Source organism: Cavia porcellus, unplaced genomic scaffold (genome assembly GCF_034190915.1).
Source record: "Cavia porcellus strain 051 isolate PalLab524CR breed Dunkin Hartley unplaced genomic scaffold, mCavPor4.1 scaffold_26, whole genome shotgun sequence".
NCBI lineage: Eukaryota > Metazoa > Chordata > Mammalia > Rodentia > Caviidae > Cavia > Cavia porcellus.
The window spans coordinates 32,822,999-32,847,252 of record NW_026947509.1 but is presented as its reverse complement, the minus strand read 5'-3'; the positions used below and the strand labels follow the sequence as shown (position 1 = coordinate 32,847,252).

Genomic DNA, 24,254 nt, shown 5'->3' with positions numbered 1-24,254 from the left:
AAGAGATCTCTCTAAAAGGGGAAAAGGGCCAAGAAATGGCGAGAAAGGGTAGAGAAAAGAGGGAAAAGCAAAGAAATTGAGATGTGTTATGTACATGTGCTGACTCCACATAGGAATGAAAATACTATGTACTCAAACATGGGCTAATAAGACGCTTTTAAAAATTTTAAAAGAGTAAAATAGGAAAGTGCACTGTCATCTTTGCAGCCAAACATCACAAGAACTTGTAAATAGTAAAATAATGTCACTCTTCAGACTAGTTTCTTTTCATTTGGGAGAAAAATAGTTATTTTAACACCTAGAAGTGATTTCTGCTGACTCATAACGGGTACATTCTTGCTAAACATATAAATGAGGAAGTCATTTTATAAATGTGTCAGCTTTGATTTATTTCTGAAATAGCTGACTTGGATAAACATAAGCCACATAAACAGAAGCCTTTGGGGGCTCCTGAAGTGTTGGATAAGTGTGTTAAATAAACTCTCCAGGAGGAAATGTGAGGACCCCAGTCTTGCAGAAGGAGTAAATGGAGACATTTGACCTGAAGTTCCACACCATTTCCCTGGAGGGCAGGAGAAACAGCGATAATAGCCATCTCCCAGCTCTAGACCTTTTTAGCTGCATGGTAGGGGAGTGTCCTGTGATCTAATCTTTACAATGAAAGTGAATTTGTAGACTTCTGGGAAAATGGCAGAGTGGCGAACAGCAGAAAAAAAGGCTTCTTTGAGATTTGATGTCCAGATGCTGGAATATAGCAATGTGAGGACGAGAAAGAGGGGAGGATCTAAGTGCGGACTGAAGCCCATGGGGAGAATGAAGAGGGAGACTGACTGAGTGATTTGTACTCAATCTAGAGCAGCACAGAATATTAAAGAGAGGAGGCAAGTAGATAAGAAAAGAGTTTAATAAGCGGGGAGGGTGTGCAGGGAGTCACCCAAGGAAGGCTGTGGTGGCTCTCCTTGCAGACAAAGGGCAGGTTCTGCCTGATACAGGCTCTGATGGAGGTAGGGCTCTGGGGATGGATGTGTGCTGATTTACTTTGTGAGAGTGCAGGGGATTGGGTAAACCTTCACATTCCTGAGCTTTGGTGGACTTTTGGGAGGAAGGAGCCATAGGGACTTTTGGGAAGAGGGAGGTGTGCATTATCAGGGCACAGCTTTGAACTACTGCCCTGATGATTGTGCTGTCTCTCAGACGGGGGACCTCAGTGCAGAAGGAGGAGGCAAGTGAATAAATCAGGTTCTAGCCTCACAGCCAAATCCAGCCTGAACTTCAGAGGGTTAATGATGCTGGCTTGCTGGGATTACCCACTACCCCACCATAAAGCTACAGCTGGCTTGGTGGGATTAATCAACTTGTATCTGGAGTCTGTCTGCCTGTTCTGTCTACCAGTTACAACAGAGCATGCCCTGAAGTCGACATTTTCTTCTTCTTTTTTCTTTTCTTTTTCCCTTAATTGTTTGTTCTTGTTTTTTAAATGAGTGTGAACATTGCTTCTAGTTTTCTTGTTGTTCTGTTCTGTTCTTGTTATTTTTTCCATATCTCTTTCCTTCCTGTCACTTTAAAATGTATGTAATTTTCTTTTGTCTTTCAGCCTTGCTTCTGATCTCGTCCTCTTTTTCTATTTCTCTATCCCCCCCCCAATTCCTTTTAAATTTGCTCCTTTGAAGATAAAATTGCCATATTTAGGGCATATTTACTGTGTACAATTTTCTGTACAAAATCTAAAAACAATTTTGTTTTAGATTTTGTTATACAAACACAAAGATAGTTTATATAGTTAAAGGTAGAAAATTAATGCACCAAATACCAGCACATTCAGCTATATAAAACAAATATTAATGAACATGAAAAACCAAATAAGCACTAATATAATTGTAATGAGAGACCTTCATATCCCACTGTCACAAATAAATCCATTAGGGAAAAAAATCAACAAAAAATATCAGAACTAAACCAAGCTTTTGAATAAATGTCTACAGAGTGTTCTAGACCCATAATTTCAGAATATACATTCTTATTGGCTGTGCATGGTACATTCTCCAGAACAGACCATGCTAGCTCATAGTACATGATTAAGTAAATGTAAAGGAATTGAAATTGTCCCATGAATATTTCAGACTGTAGTGCAATAAAATGGGTAATCAGTGACAAAAGGAACCATAAAAACTTCATAAGCACATGAAAATTAAATAATACCCTTCTGAACAACCAATGGTCCATAGATGAAATTAGAGAAGACGTTAGATAGTGTCAACAATTAAACAATAATGCCAGTACAACATACTGGAATTGATGAGACACAGAGAAAGCAATCGTATCAGGGAAATTTATAGTGATAAACATTCTCATATTGGGAAAACAAAGTGAGCTCAAATAAACAACTTAATATTGTCCTCAAAATTCTAGAAAAAGAAGAGCAGGTCAAATCCAAAACTTGTATGAATGTTGAAGTTATAGTGATCAAAGCTGAAATTAATATAATGGAGACCAAGAAAACAATACAAAGAAATCAAAGAATCAAAGAGTTAATTCTTTGAAAGATTAAATAAAATTGATAAATCCTTAGCTAACCTTGTCAAAAAAGGAAAGACTCAAATCCATGAAATTAGGAATGAAAATGATGAAATTACGTCAGATCCTGTAGAAACCTAGAAAATCATCAATATTTACTTTGAGAACTTTTATTCTAATATGATGGAAAACATGAAAGAAATGGACAGATTCCTAGATATATATGAATTCCTAGATATATATGAAAACTGAATAAAAAAGATACAAAAATTTCTGATAGCCCAATATCAGTCAATGAAATTGAAAATGTAATTAAAAATCTACCAGCAAAGAACAGTCCAAACCTTGATGGATTCAATGCTGAATTCTACAAGAAATTTAGAGAAGATAATATGTCATTACTCCTCAAACTCTTTAATGAAATTGAGAAGAAAGCAATACTCCCAAATTAATTCCTGTAAGCAAGTATTACCCTGATACCAAAATCAGAGAAGGAGCCAACCAAAAACAAGAACTACAGATCAGTATTGAATTGTTTTTCTGGTATGAGAAACCTAAAGTGTAAATGAGGACCAAAATGATAATAGATATTGGGAATGGTAAGAAAATGTCCAAGTGAGAAAGGAAACAAAGGAGGTAGGAATAGGAAAGAAAGGAAGAGACAAGAAAAATAAAAGAGAATAGAAGGAAAAAAATGGAAACAAACTCTTATAAATAAGGATGGGGAGAAGGATTGAAGAGAGAGGAGGGGAATAGGAGAAAAAAAAGAGTTAGGATACATCATGTACAGGTACAAATTCCCTATGATGTATGGGGTCATTTCATTATGTGTATGTAAAATGTGCCAATAAAAAAAGACAAAGAGCAGATTTGGAACAACCAGTTTCCTTCCTTTCCTTCTGTTTCTGCTCTCCTTGGCCTTCTCAGTGTATGGAAGCAGCCTCCTGAGCTCAGATGGAGCTCAGCAGCTTAAATGGAGCATGCATTCTTGTTTTGTGTGTGTGTCTGAGTGGTGCTAGAGATTGAGCCTGGGACCTTCTCACTGAGCTATATCCCCAGCCATTTTTAATTTTTTATTTTGAGACAAGCTCTCGCTAAATCTCTGATCTGTCAAAGGAGAGATCAAAGTCGTGATCCCCTTGCTTCTGCCTGCCAGAGTGCTAGAATTCCAGGCATTCAGCTCCATGCAGGCATGCAGAGTGCTAGAATTCCAGGCATTGCATTCATTCAATTTGATGGAACAAGGTGTCACTCAATCTAGAATTATAAATAATTTCTTTGCCTTTTGATTATTGTAAAGAAATCATGAGACCATAAAGTTTGAGAACAGCTGATCTAGAAATAATCCAATATAATTTTTCTTTGGAAGCTGCCAAAATGTGGCACTCATGGGCAGCAGCCTCAGTTTCTCAGGCTTCATAAAGTGAGGCCACCCCAGCACTCTGGGGTTTGTGGGAGATGATGAGTGGAGCTAAGCATTGAACTGTGTCTCCTGAACCCACCAAAATTTGACCTTTCTTGGATATAGAGTCTTCACAAATGTTACTAGTAAAAAGAGGTTCTTGCTGTGAGTCCTAACCCATAGGACAGGTGTCTTTAAACAATGGAGAAATTTGGACCCAGAGACATGCACCCAGGGAGAACCATGTCCAGGCAAAGCAGAGACCAGGGTGATGCTTCTACAAGCCAAGGTATACAGGAAATTAACAGCACTAATGGAGCAGATTCTCCCTCGCTGTCTTGGAAGGATCAACATGAGGGCCTTGAGCCTCTGGTCTGCAGGGCTATGAAACAATACATTTGTCTAAGCTACACAGTCTGTTCCATGTTGCCATAACCGCCTTTTTAGTTGCTTCACATCCGGCTGGCCAATTCCAAACAGCCAAGTACCCTGTCACTTTGCAGCCTTATTTCCACATTGTTTTCCACATTGTTTTCTTTTGTTTTCCCTCTTTCCTCTTCTTTCCTGTCTCCTTGCCCTGGACTTCTGTCCATGTGGCAGGCTAGACACTTGGTTGTTTGACTTTTTCCAGGAGTTACAGTTTGGCCACAGAGTGCCCCTCGGTTCATAAGCACCTGGAGTCCTGCTGCTTAATTAGAGTCAGAGGAGTCCCTCAGAGAGAACTGCACCCTGTGCTCTGCTTCCGGTCATTCTTCCACCAGATCCTTCGCTCAGATAAATCTTGTGTGAGCTCTGGAGGAGCGAGTGATGCAGCCTTCATGTAATAGATGTGGCAACTGAGTCGCAGAGCAAGGAGGCCATCTAGGGGGAAGGGACAGTTGGCTGCAGAGTCCAGCTCTCCCCACTGTGAAAGTGAAAGCTGTGACTGCAGAACATCTACTGTTAGGGCTAGACTGAGCCGCAGATCATGGAAGACGCCTGGACACTAGAGGCTTAACCTAAGTCAGTGGTGGAGGGGGAGTTATTGCAAGCTCCTCCAGGGAGCTCTGGCTTCTTGCAGGCTTTCCTTCATGCAGCCATCATGTGGGGACCCAAAGTTTGACATGGTGATGCATTGGGTTGTTTTGCGCTTTGAATCTGTCATCTGTTAAATCAGTGCTTCTTTTCTATTCTGAGCAAGGTTAGAAAACAGTAAAGCATTAGTGCCTCTTATTTCTTGGACATGATTAGGAATCCAGGTCAGGAGAGAAGGATACTGGGCCCTCCCAGAGCTCTTTCCAAGTTGTCCTCAAAATGTAGCAATGACTCTTTGGGAAGGAGAAACAAATTGGTGAAGACGAAGCAGAAAAGAATCTTGGGATCTTAGGCTAATACAGGCTTAGCTGATTCATATTAGTGTGTGAATATGGTTGATTATTAATGTAGGTTATTTCAGATCAAAGGACAAGGTCCAGAGCAAGGGAGATAAGCAGAGTCTGAAAAATCATTGGTTCATTTAGGGAAAAATCCCAACGTGTACAAACAATTCATTATTGTTGCTTTAACTCCCTCCAGGATGGCTGACCCTCTTCCTGCGTTTCAGAGAGTTTCTACAGGGCTTTTCTTCTTGTCTCTTTGGGGCATTGTTGTAGGTGACAAGCTCCTGGCAGTCCCCTTGGATGGAAGCCATTGGCTTAGTATGAAGGATATACTTGAGCATCTCAGTGGCAGGGGGCATGAAATCGTGGTGCTGGCACCAGAAATCAATTTGCTTTTGAAAGAATCTAAGTACTACACAAGAAAACTCTACCCAGTGAGCTATAGCCAAGAAGAGCTGGAGGACCGCTTCCGCTCCTTCGGGAACCATCACTTTGCTGAGAGAACATACGTTACCGCTGCTCTCACGGAGTATAGGAACAACATGATCGTGATTGACATGTGGTTCTTCAACTGCCAGAGCCTCCTGAAGGACTCAAACACCCTGAACTTCCTCAGGGAGAGCAAGTTTGATGCTCTGTTCACAGACCCGGGGCTCCCCTGTGGTGTGATCCTGGCAGAGTACCTGCAGCTGCCCACCGTGTACCTCTTCAGGGGCTTCCCTTGCTCCCTGGAGCATGTGTTCAGCAACACCCCAAGCCCTGTGTCCTACATCCCCAGATGCTACACAGAGTTCTCTGACCATATGACCTTTCCCCAACGAGTGATCAACTTCCTAGTTAGTTTTTTGGAGAACCTGTTATTTCATTGTCTGTATTCAAAGTATGAAGTCCTGGCCTCGGATCTCCTCAAGAGGGACGTGCACTTACCCTCCTTATTTCAGAAGGATCCTGTGTGGCTGTTAAGATATGACTTTGTGTTTGAGTACCCCAGGCCAGTCCTGCCCAACATGGTCTTCATTGGAGGGACCAGCTGCAAGAAATCAGGAGCCCTGTCTCAGGTTGGTGGGGTCACCTTTTTTGGATCTCCCCATGTCTTCCTGGGCATGTGCTCTTTTTATGGGCTCTGTCTCCTGAGCTCATTCAGCTCCTGCACCTGGCTCTCACCTGACAGGTTGTTGGAAGGAAGAAAGAGTTGTGGGAAGGGTGTTAGGCTGGGAGAAGGAGGGCATGTAGACCGGGGGCTGCAGTAGCACTCAGACATTAGAAGGAACAGAAGGCTCAGGCTTGCGACATGTTTAGCTGGGTTGTCTGGGGACAACCAGTGAACCATCATGTGAGTCTTGGAAATGTTGCAGTGCAAACAGAAGTGAAGGCTTGACCCAGGTCAACACCCCTTCTTTCACCTCTGCCCCACACTTTGTCCTGGGCTCCAAGCCAGAGCCAGCAAAGGACACCCAGGGGATGCATCTGTCCATGTGCCTGTTTTTATCTGGCCCCTGGCTACACATATTCTATAGTTTGGTAGGGATGTTAACAACACAGGGATGGTATAAGAGGTATATATATGGCCCCAAAAACTTAGTTATGTACTATTTGGCTTTCACAGGGGAGGTGTGCTGACCTAAGGCAAGTCTGTCTTCCTTCCTTCCTTCCTACCTTCCTTCCTTCCTACCTTCCTTCCTTCCTTCCTTCCTTCCTTCCTTCCTTCCTTCCTACCTTCCTTCCTTCCTACCTTCCTTCCTTCCTACCTTCCTTCCTTCCTTCCTTCCTTCCTTCCTTCCTTCCTTCCATCTGTCTGTCCTTTCTTCCTTCCTTTTCTTTTGTCCTCCCTTCCTCTCATTTTCTTTTGTCCTCCCTTCCTCTCATTTTCTTTCTTCCTCTTTCTTTCTTTCTTTCTTTCTTTCTTTCTTTCTTTCTTTCTTTCTTTCTTTCTTTCTTTCTTTCTTTTATTTTGTGGTACTAGGGGTTGAACCCAGGGCCTTCACATTGAGCTATATCCCTACTCCACTTCCTTTTTTAGGAGGCAGAGTATTGCTAAATTGCCTAGGCTGGGTTCAGCCTTACAATTCTCCCGCCTCAGCCTTCCAGAATGGTGGGATTGCAGGTGTGCACATTAAGGCAAGTGCTTCTATGAGCTTTCCTGAAATAAAGCCCAGAGTTGTTAGCATATAATGACCTATAAAATTTGTTTTTTAATGGACATATAACATAAAAATCATGTATTTGAACATAGGGTTTGATGCAGGTATAATTTCTTAATGTTTACATCAGTATAAACATATTTTATCTCCTCAAACCTTTTATAAGTTGTGTGTGATAAAAATATTTGAGGTTTTCCGTTAATTCAAATATTCAGATCTTTCAAGGGTTTAAGGCTATTCCTGTGTGTCATAACAGAATTTCTCTTTTCAATCAATTTTTCATCGGAGAGAAAGCCTCACACAGGTCCCCGGGTCCTCACTGTTCTTCTTTACCACTGGCTGAGTTCTCGGTTCTGTATCTGGCAGCAGCTGCTGTGAAACTGGAGGGGCTTGGAGGAGCATAACTGAACCAATTCCAGGACGTTGGGGGCCTGAAGTGGGAACTCTGAGTGCCAGGAAAAGTTAATTAAGAAGCTGATAAGCAAAAGTCATCCACTTATTTAACATCTATTTTTATCTTTTGAAAAGTTTTGTCTCTTTATACCAAATGTTTCTTTGGAATAAGAAAAAATAAGGTAACTAATAATTAATAAGCAAATAAAGTAACCACCCCCATTTTGGAAAAAAAAAAAAAGCGTTCTTTGTCATCATACTGGAAAACCAGCACCTAATCTGTGTGACTCTGATCGTTGCGAACCGTGATCCTGAATCTGTGGCTTGTTATTTGCATGGCCACAGTGATTCCAGCATGTCACCGTGGGGAACATTTTGCCTTAACCATTTCCAGTTACTTTCTGTCACTAGGATTAAGATAAAGTGACCACAGCCACAATTATTTTGTCAAATAATCAAAGTGTTTTCAATACTGTGAAAAAAATAAAAACATGCTTTCACAGCTATTGCAGGGATGTGGAACCAGACAGAGGCGGTGGCTGAAATGTTCTAGAAGCCACCAAATTCTTCATGTTAAAATGGCCAACTGTGGGCCAATGTGTAGCTCAGGGTCTGAACTCTTCCGCTTGTGTTTATGGGCCCAAAGTGTAACATCTCGCACCATACACAAAAACAGTTTAATTGATAGTATGTGATCTCACTTCAAAGTTATTTTAAAGAGAAGGCATTTCAAAACAAAGCACTAATTCATAGCTTAAAAGTATTCTCTTACTAAGAAAGCCAAGCCACAAAATTGCCAAGTCATTCTAAACAGGCACTTTTTTCAAACCCTTAACCTAGATCAGTGCGTGTAAGGAATTTAATCTTTGACTGTCGTTTCATAATTTTCTTTTTGTAACTGCCTTATGTACTAGAAAAAGAAAATATTGGCAGCAGTGTTCTTGTTAATAAGTTATTATGTAAAGTGTGCTAAGTGATAGAATGACTAAGGGTTTTTTAAGATACTGGGTATGAGCAGCTAAAACACCAGAAACTTGGCGTAGTAATAATTTAGATAATGTTAGAGTGAGATTTAGGGATTATTAAAAATTATGTATCTTTGGACCGTCTCCTCATTGGATTTAAAGAAGAACCAACTTTATTGAATCATAACTCACGTGCATATAATTCATTCATGTAATATTTACAGTATAATGATTTTACATTCACAGATTTGTGCTGTTATCAGAACAATCAATTTGATGACATTTTTAATCATTTGCAAAATATTCTGTCACCCCCCTCATACGCTGCTCTCCCTTGGCCATGGTAACCACTAATTTACTTCTATGTCTGTGGATTTGCCTGTTCTGGCTATTTTTTTTTCCCTTAGCATAAAGTTTTCAGAGTTCTACTGGTTTGTTGCATGATTCTTTATTGCTAAATAATATTCCAGTCCATTTAAAAATTCATTTATTATTTATTTTGCTATTGTGAGTAGTGTTGCTTGAGCATTTTTGTGCAAGTTTTTATTTGAATATATTATGAATTGTTGGACTGGATGTTTAGGAGGGGAACTATTAGATTGTATGGGAGTTCTATGTTCAAATTATTGAGGAACCAACAAACTGTCTCACAATGGTTATAACATTTTATTCTTCTACCAGCAATGCAGGAGGCTTCTCATTTCTTCACATCTTTGCCAACACTCATTATTTTCCATTTTTTATTAGAAATATTAACACATTAAACTGTACAAATGGATTTCAGTGTGACATTTCTATACCTGCATATAACATGACTGTGTCTACCATCCATTCTCATCCTAGTAGGTTTGAAGCATGATCTCATGGTTTTCACTTTTATTCTCTTGAAGATTATCAGTGATCAGCACCTTTTCACATACTTATTGGACACCCAAATATCTGATTCTTTGAAGAAAGATCTGCTCTAGTCCTTTATACATTTTGGTTCTTTTTTATTGAGTTGCCAATGTGCTTTATATAATCTGAGTACAATTTCCTTATCAGTTAGGTAGGTAGATAGATTTGATGGATATGATATAAAATTGTTTGCTCCTATTTGGTGGGTTTTCTTTTTCACTTTCTGGATGGCATTTTTAAGCACCAAAGTTTTAAATTTTAATCAAGTGTAATTGACTTTTTGCTTTCATTGCCTATGCTTTTGGTGTCATATTTTTAAACAATCATTGCCAACCACAAGATCAAGAAGATTTTCACTACTTTTTCTTCTTAGAATTACAGTTTTGGCCCCTTATACCTACATCTATGAGCCATTTTGAGTAAATTTTGTGTAGGGTATAAGTTAAGGGCTCAACTGATATTCAGTTGTCTCAACATCATTTATTGAAAAATATGACTCTTTCCCCATTTGAATTCTCTTGAAATCTATGCAGAAAAATCACTTGACTATAAATGTGAGGGTTTGTTTTTAGACTCTCAATTCCCTTCTCAATCAATTTGTTCATCTTTATGTCAATGCCTTTTGATCTGGATTAGTATAGATTTTTAGTAAGCTAACATGGGGAGTCATGAATCTGTCAATTTTCTACTCTTTTCCAAGACTATTTTAGCTATACATGGTGGTTTGAGTTTCCATGTGACTCTTTAAGAATCACGTTGTCAGTTTCTGCACAGAAATTGGAATTTTGACAGAAATTGTGTTAAAAGTTTGTAGAAGTAGTTGAGGAATATTTCATTTTAACTATTAAATCTGTGATTCATGAAAGTGGCCTTTTTTGTTTATTAAATCTTTAATATCTTTGTGTACTGTCTCATACTTTTTAGTATAATCCTCATACTTAAGATGACCTGTTCTTAAGTAGCTTATTCTTTTTGATACTATTTTAAGTGGAAGTATTTTCTTAACTTTAATTTTGGATTTTTCATGGCTAGCAAATGGAAATACAATCAAGTTTTATATATTGATCTTGTTTCTTTTAGCCTTGATGAACTTGCTTATTTGTTCTGATAGTTTTTTAATCAAAAAATCAGATTTCTTGGGGTTTTATTTAAAAAATCAGATCTTGGAGATCATAGAAAATTATGATTATTTTATCTAGAGATAGAGATAGCTTTACTTCTTTACTTTTTTTTTTTTTGAGACAGAGTATTGCTGTATAGTTCAGGCTGGCCTTGAACTCACTATGTAGCCCAGGCTGACCTCAGACTCACAGCAAACCTCCTGCCTCAGCCTAGAAGGTGGTAGGATTACAGGCATGTGCCAGCACACCAGGCATAGCTTTAGTTGTTCCTTTCCAGTCTGGGAACCTCTAGAACAATATTGTATAGAAATAGGAGGGAAGACATTTTTTTTCTTGGAATAGTAAGAGACTTTTTGGAAGAAGCTCAAATGATAAGATTGAAGAAATGATCATCTGTTCTTAGCTTGTCAATTAGTCTCCTTAGAAATGGGCTGTTGGAGTTTGTCAGCTGCTTTTTCTGTCTATTAAGATAAATATGTAGGGTTTCTCCTTTCAGTGTGTGGTATGTATATTATAGTACTTGATGTTCTGGTATTAAATCAACCTTGTATTCCCAGGACAACGTAATTTATCTTCAGTAGAATCCTTGTTACATGGTATTTTTTGGAAGATTTCTGCTTTGCATTCAGAAAAAATACCAGAAGTTTTTGCTTCTTATGAAGGCTTTATCTGGGTTTGAGGTCAGAAAATTACTAGCCTTGTTGAGTGAACTGGGAAATATTCCTTCTTCAGTTTTTGAATAGACTATAAAGAATTGGTATTCATTCTTTACATATTTTGTAGCATTTCTTTGTGAAGCCGTCTTGCCCTGGGCTTTTCTTTGTGGGAAGCTTTAAAATCCCTAATTTAATCTTTCTACTTTTAGAGACATATTCAAATTTCGTGTTTTCTCTATAGTTTGTTTCTTTCTAGGAATTTTCCCATTCTATGGATAATATCTAATTCATTGGCAACAATGATTTGATTTATGCTATTAAAATACTACTTAAAATTTATGTATGGTTATCAGCAATGTTTCTCTTTCATTCTTGATTCTTAGTAATTTGGTCTTTCTTTTTTACTTGTTGGTCAAGCTAACAGTCTGTCAATTTTATGGACAGTTTCAAAGAACTAAGTTTGGTTTTGTTGAATTTCTGCACTGCTTTTCTATTGCCTCTCATGTGGTTCGTCTCTATGATTTCCCTCCTCCTGCTTTTGTGTTTAGTTCCATTTGTTTCCTGTTGGATTGATATTTTTATCATTATGCAATGTTCCTATTTTCAAAAATATTTTAAGTTAGCATATATTTGTGATATCTAATGAACATACAAACTCACAGATTTTTTAATTAAAAACCTATCAGAACAAATAAGCAAGTTCATCAAGGTTAAAGGAAACAAGATCAATATATAAAACTTGATTGTATTTCCATTTGCTAGCCATGAAAGCACATATACACTTTGCATATTGGTCTGTTTATTTCCCTTCTCTTTCTCTCTCTTCTGTCTCCCCCAATCCTATATCCCCGCCATGTCTCTTTCTCTCTCTCTTACATAAATATATGTAATATTTTTGTCTTAACGTGTATTTCATCTGATATCAGCATAGCTACTTCTACTTTTTTCTTGTTGCCTTTTCATGTTACATTCCTTGGACATTTTACTTTGTAAACTGTCTTTCTTAATCTCAAGCATCTTTTTTAAATCTCAAGCGTCACTCTTCAGAAGAGAGAGTTAGATCTCTTTGTTTTCAAGAGCAGCAGTCTCTATTTTCATTGCATTGCTTAATCCATCCACATCTAATGCTGTGATTTATATTAATGGAATTACGTATGCCATTTTATTTGACGTTTTCTGTCTTGCATGTCTTCTTATTTTTTCTCTGAACTGCTTTCTTTGCTACAAGTGAATATTTCCTAGTGAACATTTTAATTTCTTTATTGTTTTCCTAATATTTTTGGAGTTACTTTCTGAGTCATTGTTCTAGGGCTTACCATGTAGGACTTACCTTAGTAGTAGATACTACTAAGCATATATTTGTGATACATAATGAAAATATTCATTAAACAGTTTAATTCTAGCTAAATATAAAAACATTCACCCCCAAGCCCCTATTTCCACCTTTTGCATTATTATTTTTATACATGTTGTGTGTGTATGTTTTACAAACCCAACAACACATTGTCTTACTACTTTGCATAAATATACATGCCTCAAAGACTCCAAGAGAAGAAAGACTGTATAGTTTGACATTTTTTTACATTAAGCTTATTTCTTACCTGTAGTTTTCTTGGTTGTTCTTATGAGTCTGAGTTACCAGCTAGTCTCATTTCTTAGCCCACTACAGCTCTGTTCCTATCTGCATCCTTTGTGCTGTAAAACACATTTTATTTCTATATGTTATAAGGCCTTTTGATACAGTGGATCACAGATTATTTTTAGAACTGACTTTTAAGTCTGTTAAAAGAATGGGGAAGAAAACGCCAATTCTGTTGTTTGTAATCACAAGGTGACTGTAACCAGTGCTTCTTGTTGCTGTTCTGCGTGTGCTGGGCATCGCGATTCCATTCATGCCAGGGAGCTGGCATTCACACAACACGTCTTCATTCTTTCTACTCCTCCTTTCCCTCCTATTCTTCTCCTTCCCTCAAACTCTAGATCCTCTTTCCATCTGCAAATGACCTATCTTCCTGTTTCCTATTTCTTGTATCTTATTTTGCTCTTTATATTATTCACACTTTGGGTTTCTCATATAAGAGAAAGCATATGGTATTTCTGTGGCTGGTTCATTTCTTTTATCACTGTGGTCCTAAAATGCACCCATTTTTCTACCCAAGACTCAAATTTATCCTTCTTTATGTCTGAATGGTACTCTGTTGGGTGCATAGACTGTATTTTCTTTATGTGTGCATCTGTTGATGGACATATAGGCCCTTCCAAGAACTGCATGTATCACTGTAATGTGACATCTATAATTCTTCCAGGAAGATATCTTGAAGAGCAATACCTGGGTCAAATGGAATTTTTCATTGTAATTTTTTTTTTTTTTTTTTTTTTGGTACGGGGGATTGAACTCACAACTGTGAGTTTGCAAGGCAGGGGCTTATGCCGCTGAGCTAGATCCCCAGCCCCTTCATTGTAATTTTTTAAGGAGTCTTCATACTGATTTCCATAGTAGTTGCACTAGTTTACATTCCTGCCAATGATCTAGCAGGCCCCCTCACAGGCCATCACTGTTGTTTGATTTCCTGATGACCATTTTCTCTGCAGTACGATGGAATCTCAGAGTTGTTTTAATTTACATTTCTCCAGTGGTCAAAGATGTTGAATGTGTTTCATGTATTTATTGGCTATTTGTACTCTTTCTGAGAAATGTCAGTTCATTTTAATAACATTTTTATTAGTTCTTTTATTTTGGGGGGGTCCACTTTTTTGGGGGGTTTTATGTATTTTACATAGTAGTTCTCTGTCCAAGGGGTAGCTGGCAAAATGTTTTCTCATTCCGTGGGCTGTCTTTTCACTCTGTCGGTTGTTTCCTTTGCTGTGTAGTGCTTTCATTTGATACAATTTCATTTGTTGATTCTTGATGTTGTTTATTATGCCCTTGGGTTCTGTCGGGGACATCTTTGCCTATGCTCATGCCTTCACCTAGTCTATCTTCCCGCAGACTCAGTCTGTCTGTTTGTAATTTCCAGGTCTCTGCGTTATCTTAATCTTAGTTTATCACGTGGTGAGAGATCGGGTCTGAATTCGGTCTTTTGCCGGTGGTCAGCCCGTTTCCCAGCATCCTGTGTGAGGAGACTGTTCTCTCCAGTTGTCGAATCCTTTGGCAACGATGAATGTGGAGGCCCAGGCCCAGCCAGGCGTATCAGGGGCATCGTGTGTTAGGGACCCCCGCGTGGCTGGGGCAGGTGAATCCTCCTCCCTGGGTCAGCCTGGTCTCCTCTCCGCTGGGCTGTTGGCAGAGTCCTGGGCCTGCGCCCCACATCCCCAGGGCCAGCTCCTGTTCTCTTAAAAACTCTTGCCGGGTTTCGGTTTATCTGATGACCAGTCTCACTCACTGTGCAGAGCTCCGGAGGGCTGGGGCACAGCCCATTGTGTCTCCCCCAGGACGGTGTGTATGGCAGACCTGCGGTGTCGGGGTCGGGGTGTCACAATCTGGGGTACTTCCTTCCCCCCGGGCACTTAACAGAGCCTCCGTGGCTCAGTGCTGCCACCTAGTGGGCCATTTTGATCCCTGGTTTTGTTCTTGTGTCTGGTTTCAAAATTGGGGTGGCTTGCTTTCCTGCTGAAGGACTCTCTAGTATTTCTTTTGAGTATGTTAACAGTGGGTACTTTCTATACGAGTTGTGGTTTTGCTTTGCTTGTACCTTGAGAATGATTACTCATTTAAAAAATTAGAGTAGGCTCTTAGCTTATCCTTAATATTGTACATATTTTAACTGATATATATTAGGCAAAGTTAATGGTTAAATAAGTGCTTTTTAAAAAGATGAGAGTGGGGCACTTGTGGTGGTGCATGTCTATGATTCCGGCTCTTGGGAGGCTGAGGCAGGAGGATTGCTGTGAGTTTGAGGCCAACTTGGGTTACAAAGTGAGTTTAAGGCAAGCTGAACTATACAATAAGACTCTGTATCAACAATAATTATAATGATAGTGATATAATAATAATAATAATAATAGTAATAAAGATTCCAGAGTGAGGATACTGCCTTAAGGTATGGAGAGAAGTCGCTGATGTTGCTTATGGTGAGCAGAAGAAATGGCTTGTGGGTCGGCGAGATGTAAAGAGAGAGAAAGATCAGTTGATCTAGAAAGCTGAATTCTTCATTCACATCATATTGTGAAACAATATTCACAACTATTTTAAAGAAATTCACCATTACACTGGTGTTTTTAATACCCTGAGCAGGAACGTCTATTACAGATCATCTATATAATTTTTGTGTCCCAGGGCAAAATAAAAATGAAGGGATCCTTGTTTGCAACTTATTAAGAATTTCAGGACAGTGATAGCAGAGTACAAACAGAGTGGAAGGTCCTTCTAAATGGAGGTGCAATGTGACTGCACAGGTCATGCATCCTCCAAGCTGGCCCTGACCAAGGGAAAGGTAGACCCAGGCAAAAAAAAAAAAGGGAACCAGGGCCGCTGCAGTGCTCAGTCCCAAGGATGTGCTTGCACGCCATGTGCTATGGACATGGTGTCTGATGAATTTGTTTGAGCCAGTGACCATGGAAGAAATGTCCTTCTTTGAACCACTACAAAGGAGCAGTGGCCAAATACCTTTACCATGCAAGCTCCACTTGGCTTCCCAGCTGCAGTAGACTTGATCTGAACAAGTGACCATGGGCTGGATGCAAGAGCGTGTCCAGGGCAGCCAGGTGATGGTAGCTCTGAAGCAGTGTGGCAAGATTTCTTCTTGTGGTTTCTCAGACCTCAGCGTGGGAGTGGGGATGAGAGGTGGGTCCAAAGAAGTGATGAGAATCAGTTTTCTACCCAGTCTGTGTCCTAGAATCTTGGATCCACTTTCTATCCCACCCCATCTTCCTCATCTCTGATGAATCAGAGTCCTGGAATCTCAGAGCTGGGGCTGACTGTGAAGCTGAATACCATGCACTGATACGAGGCCCTGGGAGGGAAATGTCATGCATTGGTTACCAATCGCAATGCAGAAATCTGAACACCTGGTTAATTCCTAGGCCTAACAGGAGAGTCTGCTCAAACTCAGCTGCTAGAGTGAGTTTGATGTGCACTCCTACATGTCAAGTCAAAGCAGAGAAAAGTAACTTGACTATTTACTGATAGGCAGTCTTAAGAAACCCCAGGTTGCCCCTGCAGGACAGTGCTCCTGTTTAGGTTTTCCTGTGTACCTCTGGGGAACCACTCAGACTACTTCAAAGCTCAGGGACATCAAGTGTGAGGACATGACCCCACTTTGTCTAATGCAGTTCACAGTGGGATACAGTTGTGTAACCATGACTTAGTGCACAGGTAAACACACATGCGCTGGTTACAGCACTACACAAGGATGTAAATATGGAGTAACAACCTGTCTAAGAATTACACAATAAAGACACAGGCAGCTGTCGTGTGCTCTCGCTGTGGCCCTCTGCTCTGCTCCACACTTCCTGCGGTTGTTGCTGATGTCTTGCACACATGTGTTCTTTAACACTGGGACCTCACCCTCAAAAATCTTCCTTGGACTCCCCAAACGAGCTGACAGCACCATTTCATGTGGAGAGCAGGGACTGAGTCTTTCCCCAGATTTTTATTCAGAGTTTTTCTTCCTCACTGATTCCAATGAAATTACATGCCCATCTCTCAGTCACTGGTGCTGAGAAGATGCTGAGAATCTGCTGCCTGATTGGGGGCCAGGTCACATTCCAGTCGTAAACTAGCAGATTCTCACCTGACCTATATTTAAGGATCTGGGGCAGTCAGTGGGTTGAGCCAGGAAATGAGTTCTCACTAATTAAAAATGTTTCTATTTGCACATCTGATTTCTCATTACTAGTTTGTTACATAAATCTACTATCATACAGCATTATCTGTGTCCTAATCTGAATTTGTTTTAACAAAACATGGGTGGCAGTTTAAGAATGCCCTGTATTGTTCTCCACATCTTGTTCTGACTGATTTTATTATATTCTGTTTTGCTTAACAGTATCAAGTATGAGGGTATAGGCAACCATTTGGAAGGCAACCAGATATTCTATGATGCCCGTTATTTTTGACTATTATCTTCTTTGTAAGTCCTGTAAGCTCTCCAATGTGGGTTTTATTGGTCTTCTGTACAGATTTGTTCAACTCTTTTATACCATCTGATATAGGCTACTCTTTTTACGATAACAAGAGGCATAATGGTAACCACTGTTGATCACCTAGTAATCCTTTTTTTTTTTTTCATTATATACTATGTCCATCCTCCTGATCTAACTGACTCTGTTTTGCTTTGTCACATTGGGTTTTTCTTTGGTCCGTCTTGTTTTGTTTTTTGTTTTCTGGCTTTTTAAAAATCTTTTTTCTTTTCCTCTTCAAAGAAAAAGTTATAAAAACTGTGGGGGTAATGGAAACTAAAATGTATGATAGTTAGCATAAAAAAGAGAGGAAGGAAAGTGATCTAAAGGATATAACTGCAAGTATATTTAAATGTGTAGGATAGAGAACCATATTGCTGAGTTTTTCTTGGATCATTGAACAAAACTGACTGCAGTCTCACTGTATTAATCTCCACTTTGTATGCTTTAATTTTGTAATCTGGACAACTATTTCTAAGATGACAATATGTGATCTATTAACTGGTAAATTCTTACTGTATATATTTTTATTTTATTTTATTTAAGGAGAAAAGAAAAAAAACAGTGAAAGGGTACGAGTTATACAGATTTACAGAAGAAAAAAATGAACAGTAGGAAATACTAGTTAATGGATTACATATTGCCATCTTAGAAATAATTGTTCAAGTCACAAAATTAAGGCTTGTAGAGTGGACATTCCAACAATGATACTGCAAACAGTTCTGTTCAATGATCCAATAAAACTCTGTGATATCATTTTCTATCTTATACACTTAAATATACATGCAGTTATATAGTTTAGAGCACTTTCTTTTCCTCTCTTTTGTACAATGACTATTACACATTTTGGGTTTCATTGCTCCCACGGTTCTTATTGCTTTTTTGGAAGAGAGTAAAACCAAATGTGACATAACAGAACAGAATCGGTCAAGTCAAAAGGGTGGACATAATAGATAATGTAAAAACATAATACAAGGTGATCAACAATGGTTACCATAATGCCTCCCGCTATCTCTAATAGAATTGCCTATATCATTAGTTATAATACAATTGAACAAAACAGTAAAGAACAAAACCGACAAAACCAAAACATTGGAGACATTGTAGGTATTCAAAAGTAGATAAAAGTCAACGAGAATGGGCGTTATAATGAATCTCATTATCTTCACAGCTGATGCCTAAACTTTTGAACCTGATACTATCCAGCAAAACAGAATAGGGGAACATCAGTCAAAAACAAGATGGTGAGAGTAATACAGGGCTTCAAATTGAGATAATAGAAAGTCAAAGTGGGTTACTATAATATATCCTGCTATTTTTTTCCCTTTAATTAAATGGATAAAAATAAAAAAGTAAATAATGGAGTGGAGATTGAGAAAAAAGAGGGCATAACAGCGAAACAGCGCAGATCAAAACATAACCATTTAAGCAGAATAGTGTTTCACCACCAGATAATGCCGACCCAAAAGTAGTTACCATATTGACTCTTTCCTTGAAGTCCTTGAGTACAACTTCGTATACTGTAGCATTAAGTATATCAAAACAATGTAAAACCATTTAAGAGAATGACAGCATTACAGAGTATTTAGAATCGACTAACAGAAAATGAACAATGGTTTCTGTATAATCTCCTTGTCTTTAAAAGGTTTTTGCTTATACTATCGTACATAATAAAATCCAATAAGATACAACCTATTTAGACCATTGGAGACAGAAGAACAAAAGCTAGATGAGACTTCAAAACAAGATGATACTAAATCAGTATTACCTATTAAGATGTCATTTTCTCCAAAATAGCTGTTCCTATCATCCAGTCTTCTCTGTCTCATTTCTGTTGAGCTCTTTTTCTGTCAGTAGCTGTCAGTTTGTCTTCTTCATTTTGTTCTCTGCTCCATTCATTGTGGCCTCCCCGCCACTATTTCTGGGTTCTTTGTATTTTTCTTTTTTTAGAATATCCTGCAATACTTTCTGTAGAGTTGAATTGATGGTTGCAAATTCCCCCAGTTCCTCTTTATCCTGGAAGCACCTTGTTTTTCCATCAATTTCCAGGGACAGTTGTGCAGGATATCTCAATCTTGGCTGGAGATTATTATCTTTCAAAGCTTGAATTATTTCCCCCCATGCTCTTCGTGATTTGATGGTTTGTGAAGAGAAATCTGCTGTAATTCTGATGGGTGTTCCCTTGTAAGTGGTCTGTTTCTTGTCTCCGACAGCTTTTAATATTCTGTTCTTGTATTGAATTTCTGGAATTTTTATTATTATATGCCTGGGTGTTTCTCTGTTTGGGTTGTAGGTAGCTGGGGTCCTGTATGCCTCATACATCTGAGTATCTTTACCTTTTGCTAAATTAGGAAAATTCTCCTGGATTATTTCTGTGAGTAGCTTTTGTAGTTCACTTGTTTGTGTCCCTACTTCTTCTTTTATGTTCTTAATCCTTAAGTTATGGCTCCTCTTATCATCTTCTTGTCTTTGTATTATTGCTGTTTGTTTCTTTGTTATTTTTAAGAAGTTTTTCATTTCATTCTCCCATATTACAAGTCTGCCCTCCAGATCAGATAGTCTGTCCTTAGTTTCTTTCAAGCTGTTATGCCAGTCTTCGATAGACTTCTTAGTTTCTTGGTAGTCCCTTTGAACCTGCTTCACATACTCTATGCTTTCTCTGTTTTCTCCATCAAACAATTCTCCCCTCTTTTTCTGTTCTTCCATTCCACCATCTGTTTTTTCCTGGGTGGTGCTTAGCATTTCTCTAACTATTCTGCATACTTCTAGCTTCAGGTCGTTGATAACTTCATTCCTGAATTGGTCTATGAGGCTCTCTAGATGGCGCTTAATGTCTATTGGTGTGGTGTCCGCTATTGCCTGTTTCTCAGAATTGGGGGCCGAGGAGCCTTTCTTGTTGCTGCCTTTTCCCATATTCTCTGTTCCTTATATATATGCAAGCTTACATAGGAGGCCCAGCTTCCCTCCCTGTCAGCCTGATCGAATTGCGCTGGCTAGGTGTTCCCGCCCACCGCAGCGCACCAGGGAGTTACGGACTAGGCAGCCTACGCGGGAGTCGCCCCTCCGGGCCACTGTCAGGCTCTGGAATCTGGGTTGGGCCAGCCTACTGAGTCCGCCAGCAGCGTCACGCAGGCCAGGCACTTTTCACCAATCCAGTCCGAGAGGGGAATGTGTGGCTGGAGTCGCCACCGCGCCCTGCTCTCGCAGGACTGCCTGAGCCCAGAAAGTCCTCCGCTGGAGTCAAACTGTGGTAGAGTGTCAGTTTCTCTCACTCACCTCACCACAAGTCAGTGTACGCCTCCCTGCCCATCCTGTTTTCGATTCCGTTCGCAGACTCCTGTTCTCAGAGCTTCTGCGCGTCTCTCTCCTTGCCGAGCCTCTGTAGAGGCAGTCGCCGCGCGGCGGGAAACCCAAATCGCGGCTTCCAATGGCGCGGGGTCCAGCCTCCACACCGAGGCTTTTCTGTTCCTGTTTTAGCACCAGGACTGCATTCCAAGTTGGTTTCTCTCAGCCCAGTTCGTTCCTGAGTCAGCAGAGCATATCTCTACCGGCTTATGTCTCCTTAGTCCGCACCATTCCTGACTTCTGAACCAAGCCTTTCAGAGAGCCTCCGTAGTATCTGCTATCTGTCCGCCATGTTCTCCCGGAAGTCCCCTTACTGTATATTTTTTCTCTTGAAATTCTGTATTACTTCTAGCCTTTTACTGTTTTGCTTCTTTTAGTTTTGTTTTTCTCTTTAAATTAAAAAAAAAAAAGAATGCCCTCAAGCAGGGTTGATTTGTCAATCTTTAAAGTGTTTGTTTTGGGTCTTAAAAACATTTTGAATTTGAAATTTCTGCTTCTTGTTCATGAATAGCTATTTTTTCTGTTTTGATATATGTAATTACAATTAATAGCAACTTGAACTTCAATAATATCATCATAGGATGTGAAAGAAATATTGGTACAGTTTTTTCCGCATGAATATTTCTTGAAATATGTAGGTCACTGTATGGTAGATTTGCAATCTATCATCTTAAGACAGATTTGTTCTTTAGGAGTTTTACTATATGCTATTAAATTGACATTATAGAAGTATCGCTTATATATAATACACATACCATCTTGATTATTCATTTCTGGTTTATAATAATTGCACATTGCACATTTCCACCACCACACCCAAGAAATGGGCCACCCCGTCACCCATCTTCTCTCATGTCCTGTCTTGGTCATCCACCATCTCCCTTCAGTCTGAGGCAACTGCCGCTCTGATATGCAACTGGAGGATAGATGTGCTTTTCCTAGAGTTCTGTCTGGGTGGAATCCTACAAGTATGAATGCAAAACTTCTGTATACACTGTCTTATTTCATGTCTCTTTGGAATCACCTATGTCACTGCATATGTTGGTATTTCATATGTTGATGTCGAATTATTCTAAGACAGTTTAGTCTGAGCTAACTACAAGCAGCATGCTTCAGGAACAAACCTGGTCACCGGGGATGACAGGACCTGTCATGGAAGAGGTTATATAAACTTCTACGACACAAAAGCAAGGGATTGGGGTCAGCACATGGGCAGATCAGCAGGAGGTGGGGATGACTCTTCTGGAAGGTTCGGCTGTTGTCTCTAGCCAGGCAGAGACATCTTCTACATGATTCAGAGGTTATCAGATGCTTAGCATTATTGCTGGTGGGGCCAGAGGTCTGCTAGGCTTCATATTCCTTCTGAGAGTTTTATCTAGGTCAGATACTGGAGCTGATAGTAAAAGGCTGATAGGAAGTAGCCCAGGATAACTCTGGCTTCTTCATCTGCAGCTTTCCACCTCCCTCCAGCACTGCTCCAGGCACTGAAAAGCAAGCGGTCTAAAGAGCAAACAGCTCTTTAATACGAAGCTTCACTGTGGAGCTTCACTGTGGAGCTTCAGTTCGCAGGTGCCTTTTCATTGCTGAGCACTGTTTCTTTGCACAATTCTATCGCCCTTTGCTTATCTACCAACCTATTAATGGGTGTGAGGGTTGTTTGCAGCATTTGTAATACACAAAACTGATGAATATCTGGGAACAAGTGTTTCTGAGGGTATATCCTTTCATTTGCTTGTGTAAATACTTGAAAGTAGGAATGCAAGGTTGTTACAGTGGGTGTCTGTACAGCCCTGCAGGAAACTACCACCTATTTCCCAAAGCAGCTGCAATATTTTATTTGCTTGATAGCTATTTACTAGCGTTTGAGTGGCTCTGCACTCTGGTTAACATGTGCTATGTCAAACCCTAACGTTTTAGCCATTCTTCTGTGTGCATATGGTCAGATCTCCCTGTGGTTTTGATTTATATTTCCTTTATGATAATGATGATGAACGTCACCCATGTGTCTTTGATCATATGCCCGTCTTCTTTAATCAGTCTGCATTTTTGAGTCACGAGGCCTCTGGATGTATTATTTATATAGATCTATTGTCAGATTTATTTTGCCAATGTATTCTTCATTCGTGTGCCTTGTCGGTTTTTTCATTGTTTAAAAAAAATGATGTCTTCAAAAAGGAAAAGCTTTCCATTTTCTTGAAGTCCCCAGCTCTCACAGGCCAGGATGTGAGCAGCACACGCCCCCTGGTGGTTGACTGGAACCTGACAAGGCACCCTTCCGTGCTGACAATGAGCAGCCAAATTTAAAGTTTAACTTCTCAGCCACCTGCTTCCTCCACTCTCATGCTTCCATGGCCCCCTCACAGCACAGGAGCGACCTCTGCCTGCTGACTCAAGTGTCGTCTTGCATGGGTCCCTGTGGAAGTGAAATGATAGGATCTGACCTGAGGGTACAAGGGTGGGAACTGAGCTTTGGGGAAACACTGAGCTAGGCCAGGGTGGGAGGGAGGAAAGAAAAGAGGAAGGAGGGAGGAAGGAAGGAGGGAGGAAAGAAGGGAAGAAAGAAAGGGAGTCGATCCAGCAGAGAGAACCAAGATTTAGATTTGGAAGTCAGAGAGCAGGGAGTGTGGGCTCCTAGCTTACAGGACAGAGCTACACACTAGGCTGTCTGTGCAGTGGCAGTTTATGGTGCAAGGCAAACATTTCGCAGCCCCCATCTGCCCGGGGATACAGTTTGTCACAAACATGGTGCTTGAATGGGTAGAACTTCATCCCAATGGTGGACAGGCTGGGACCAAGACACAAACCCTGTGTGACAGCACCCTGCATGGTGTAGGGAGCTCCCTCAAGGTTCCCCTGTGATGTGGACAGGAGATGCCCCAAATCTGCTGCACCACCTGTGGGGGTCACTTCCTGAGGCAGCGCCAGCCTCCTGAGTTACTGAGTGCCTCATACACAGGGTGCAGTCTTCACTGGGGCTTGCGTTGCTCACATGTCTGCAGTTGAAATGGATGACAGGGCCCTGTGCTTGTCGGCTTTTCCTTTGCTGAGACACAATACCTGACACCCGCAACCTAAAGAAGGAAATGTTTAATGTAGCTCATGCTTTGGGGCAGTTCAGTCTACAGTCAGCTGGCTACAAGGCAGGACTCTCATGGTGCAATGGCACCATGAAACCAAGCTGCTTAATTCATGACAGCTGGGGAGAGACTGGGGCACAGCACCAAAGAGAAATAAGCAAGGGACCGACTGTGTATATACAGTGCCTCAGATCACACCCCCGTGGCTGGGGCCTGCCAGGGTTTCTTAATGCAGTGAAATCAGCATATCCAGGTCAACTGTCCC

General features: G+C 40.2%; 1 protein-coding gene across 6 annotated transcripts in view; it reads left to right on the top strand.

Moving 5' to 3' along the window:
- Nucleotides 1-24,254, top strand: part of LOC100731122 (UDP-glucuronosyltransferase 1-6) — a 206,490-nt gene that overhangs the window by 153,200 nt on the left and 29,036 nt on the right. Inside the window, exon 2 of one of the 6 annotated variants that reach the window (XM_013157625.3) lies at nucleotides 5,471-6,332. The exons of the other annotated variants lie outside the window; for them this stretch is intronic. Coding sequence (XP_013013079.1) covers nucleotides 5,472-6,332 — 861 coding nt within the window. The 5' untranslated portion in view covers nucleotide 5,471. The remainder of the gene's footprint in view (nucleotides 1-5,470; nucleotides 6,333-24,254) is intronic. 6 annotated transcript variants of the gene reach the window in all.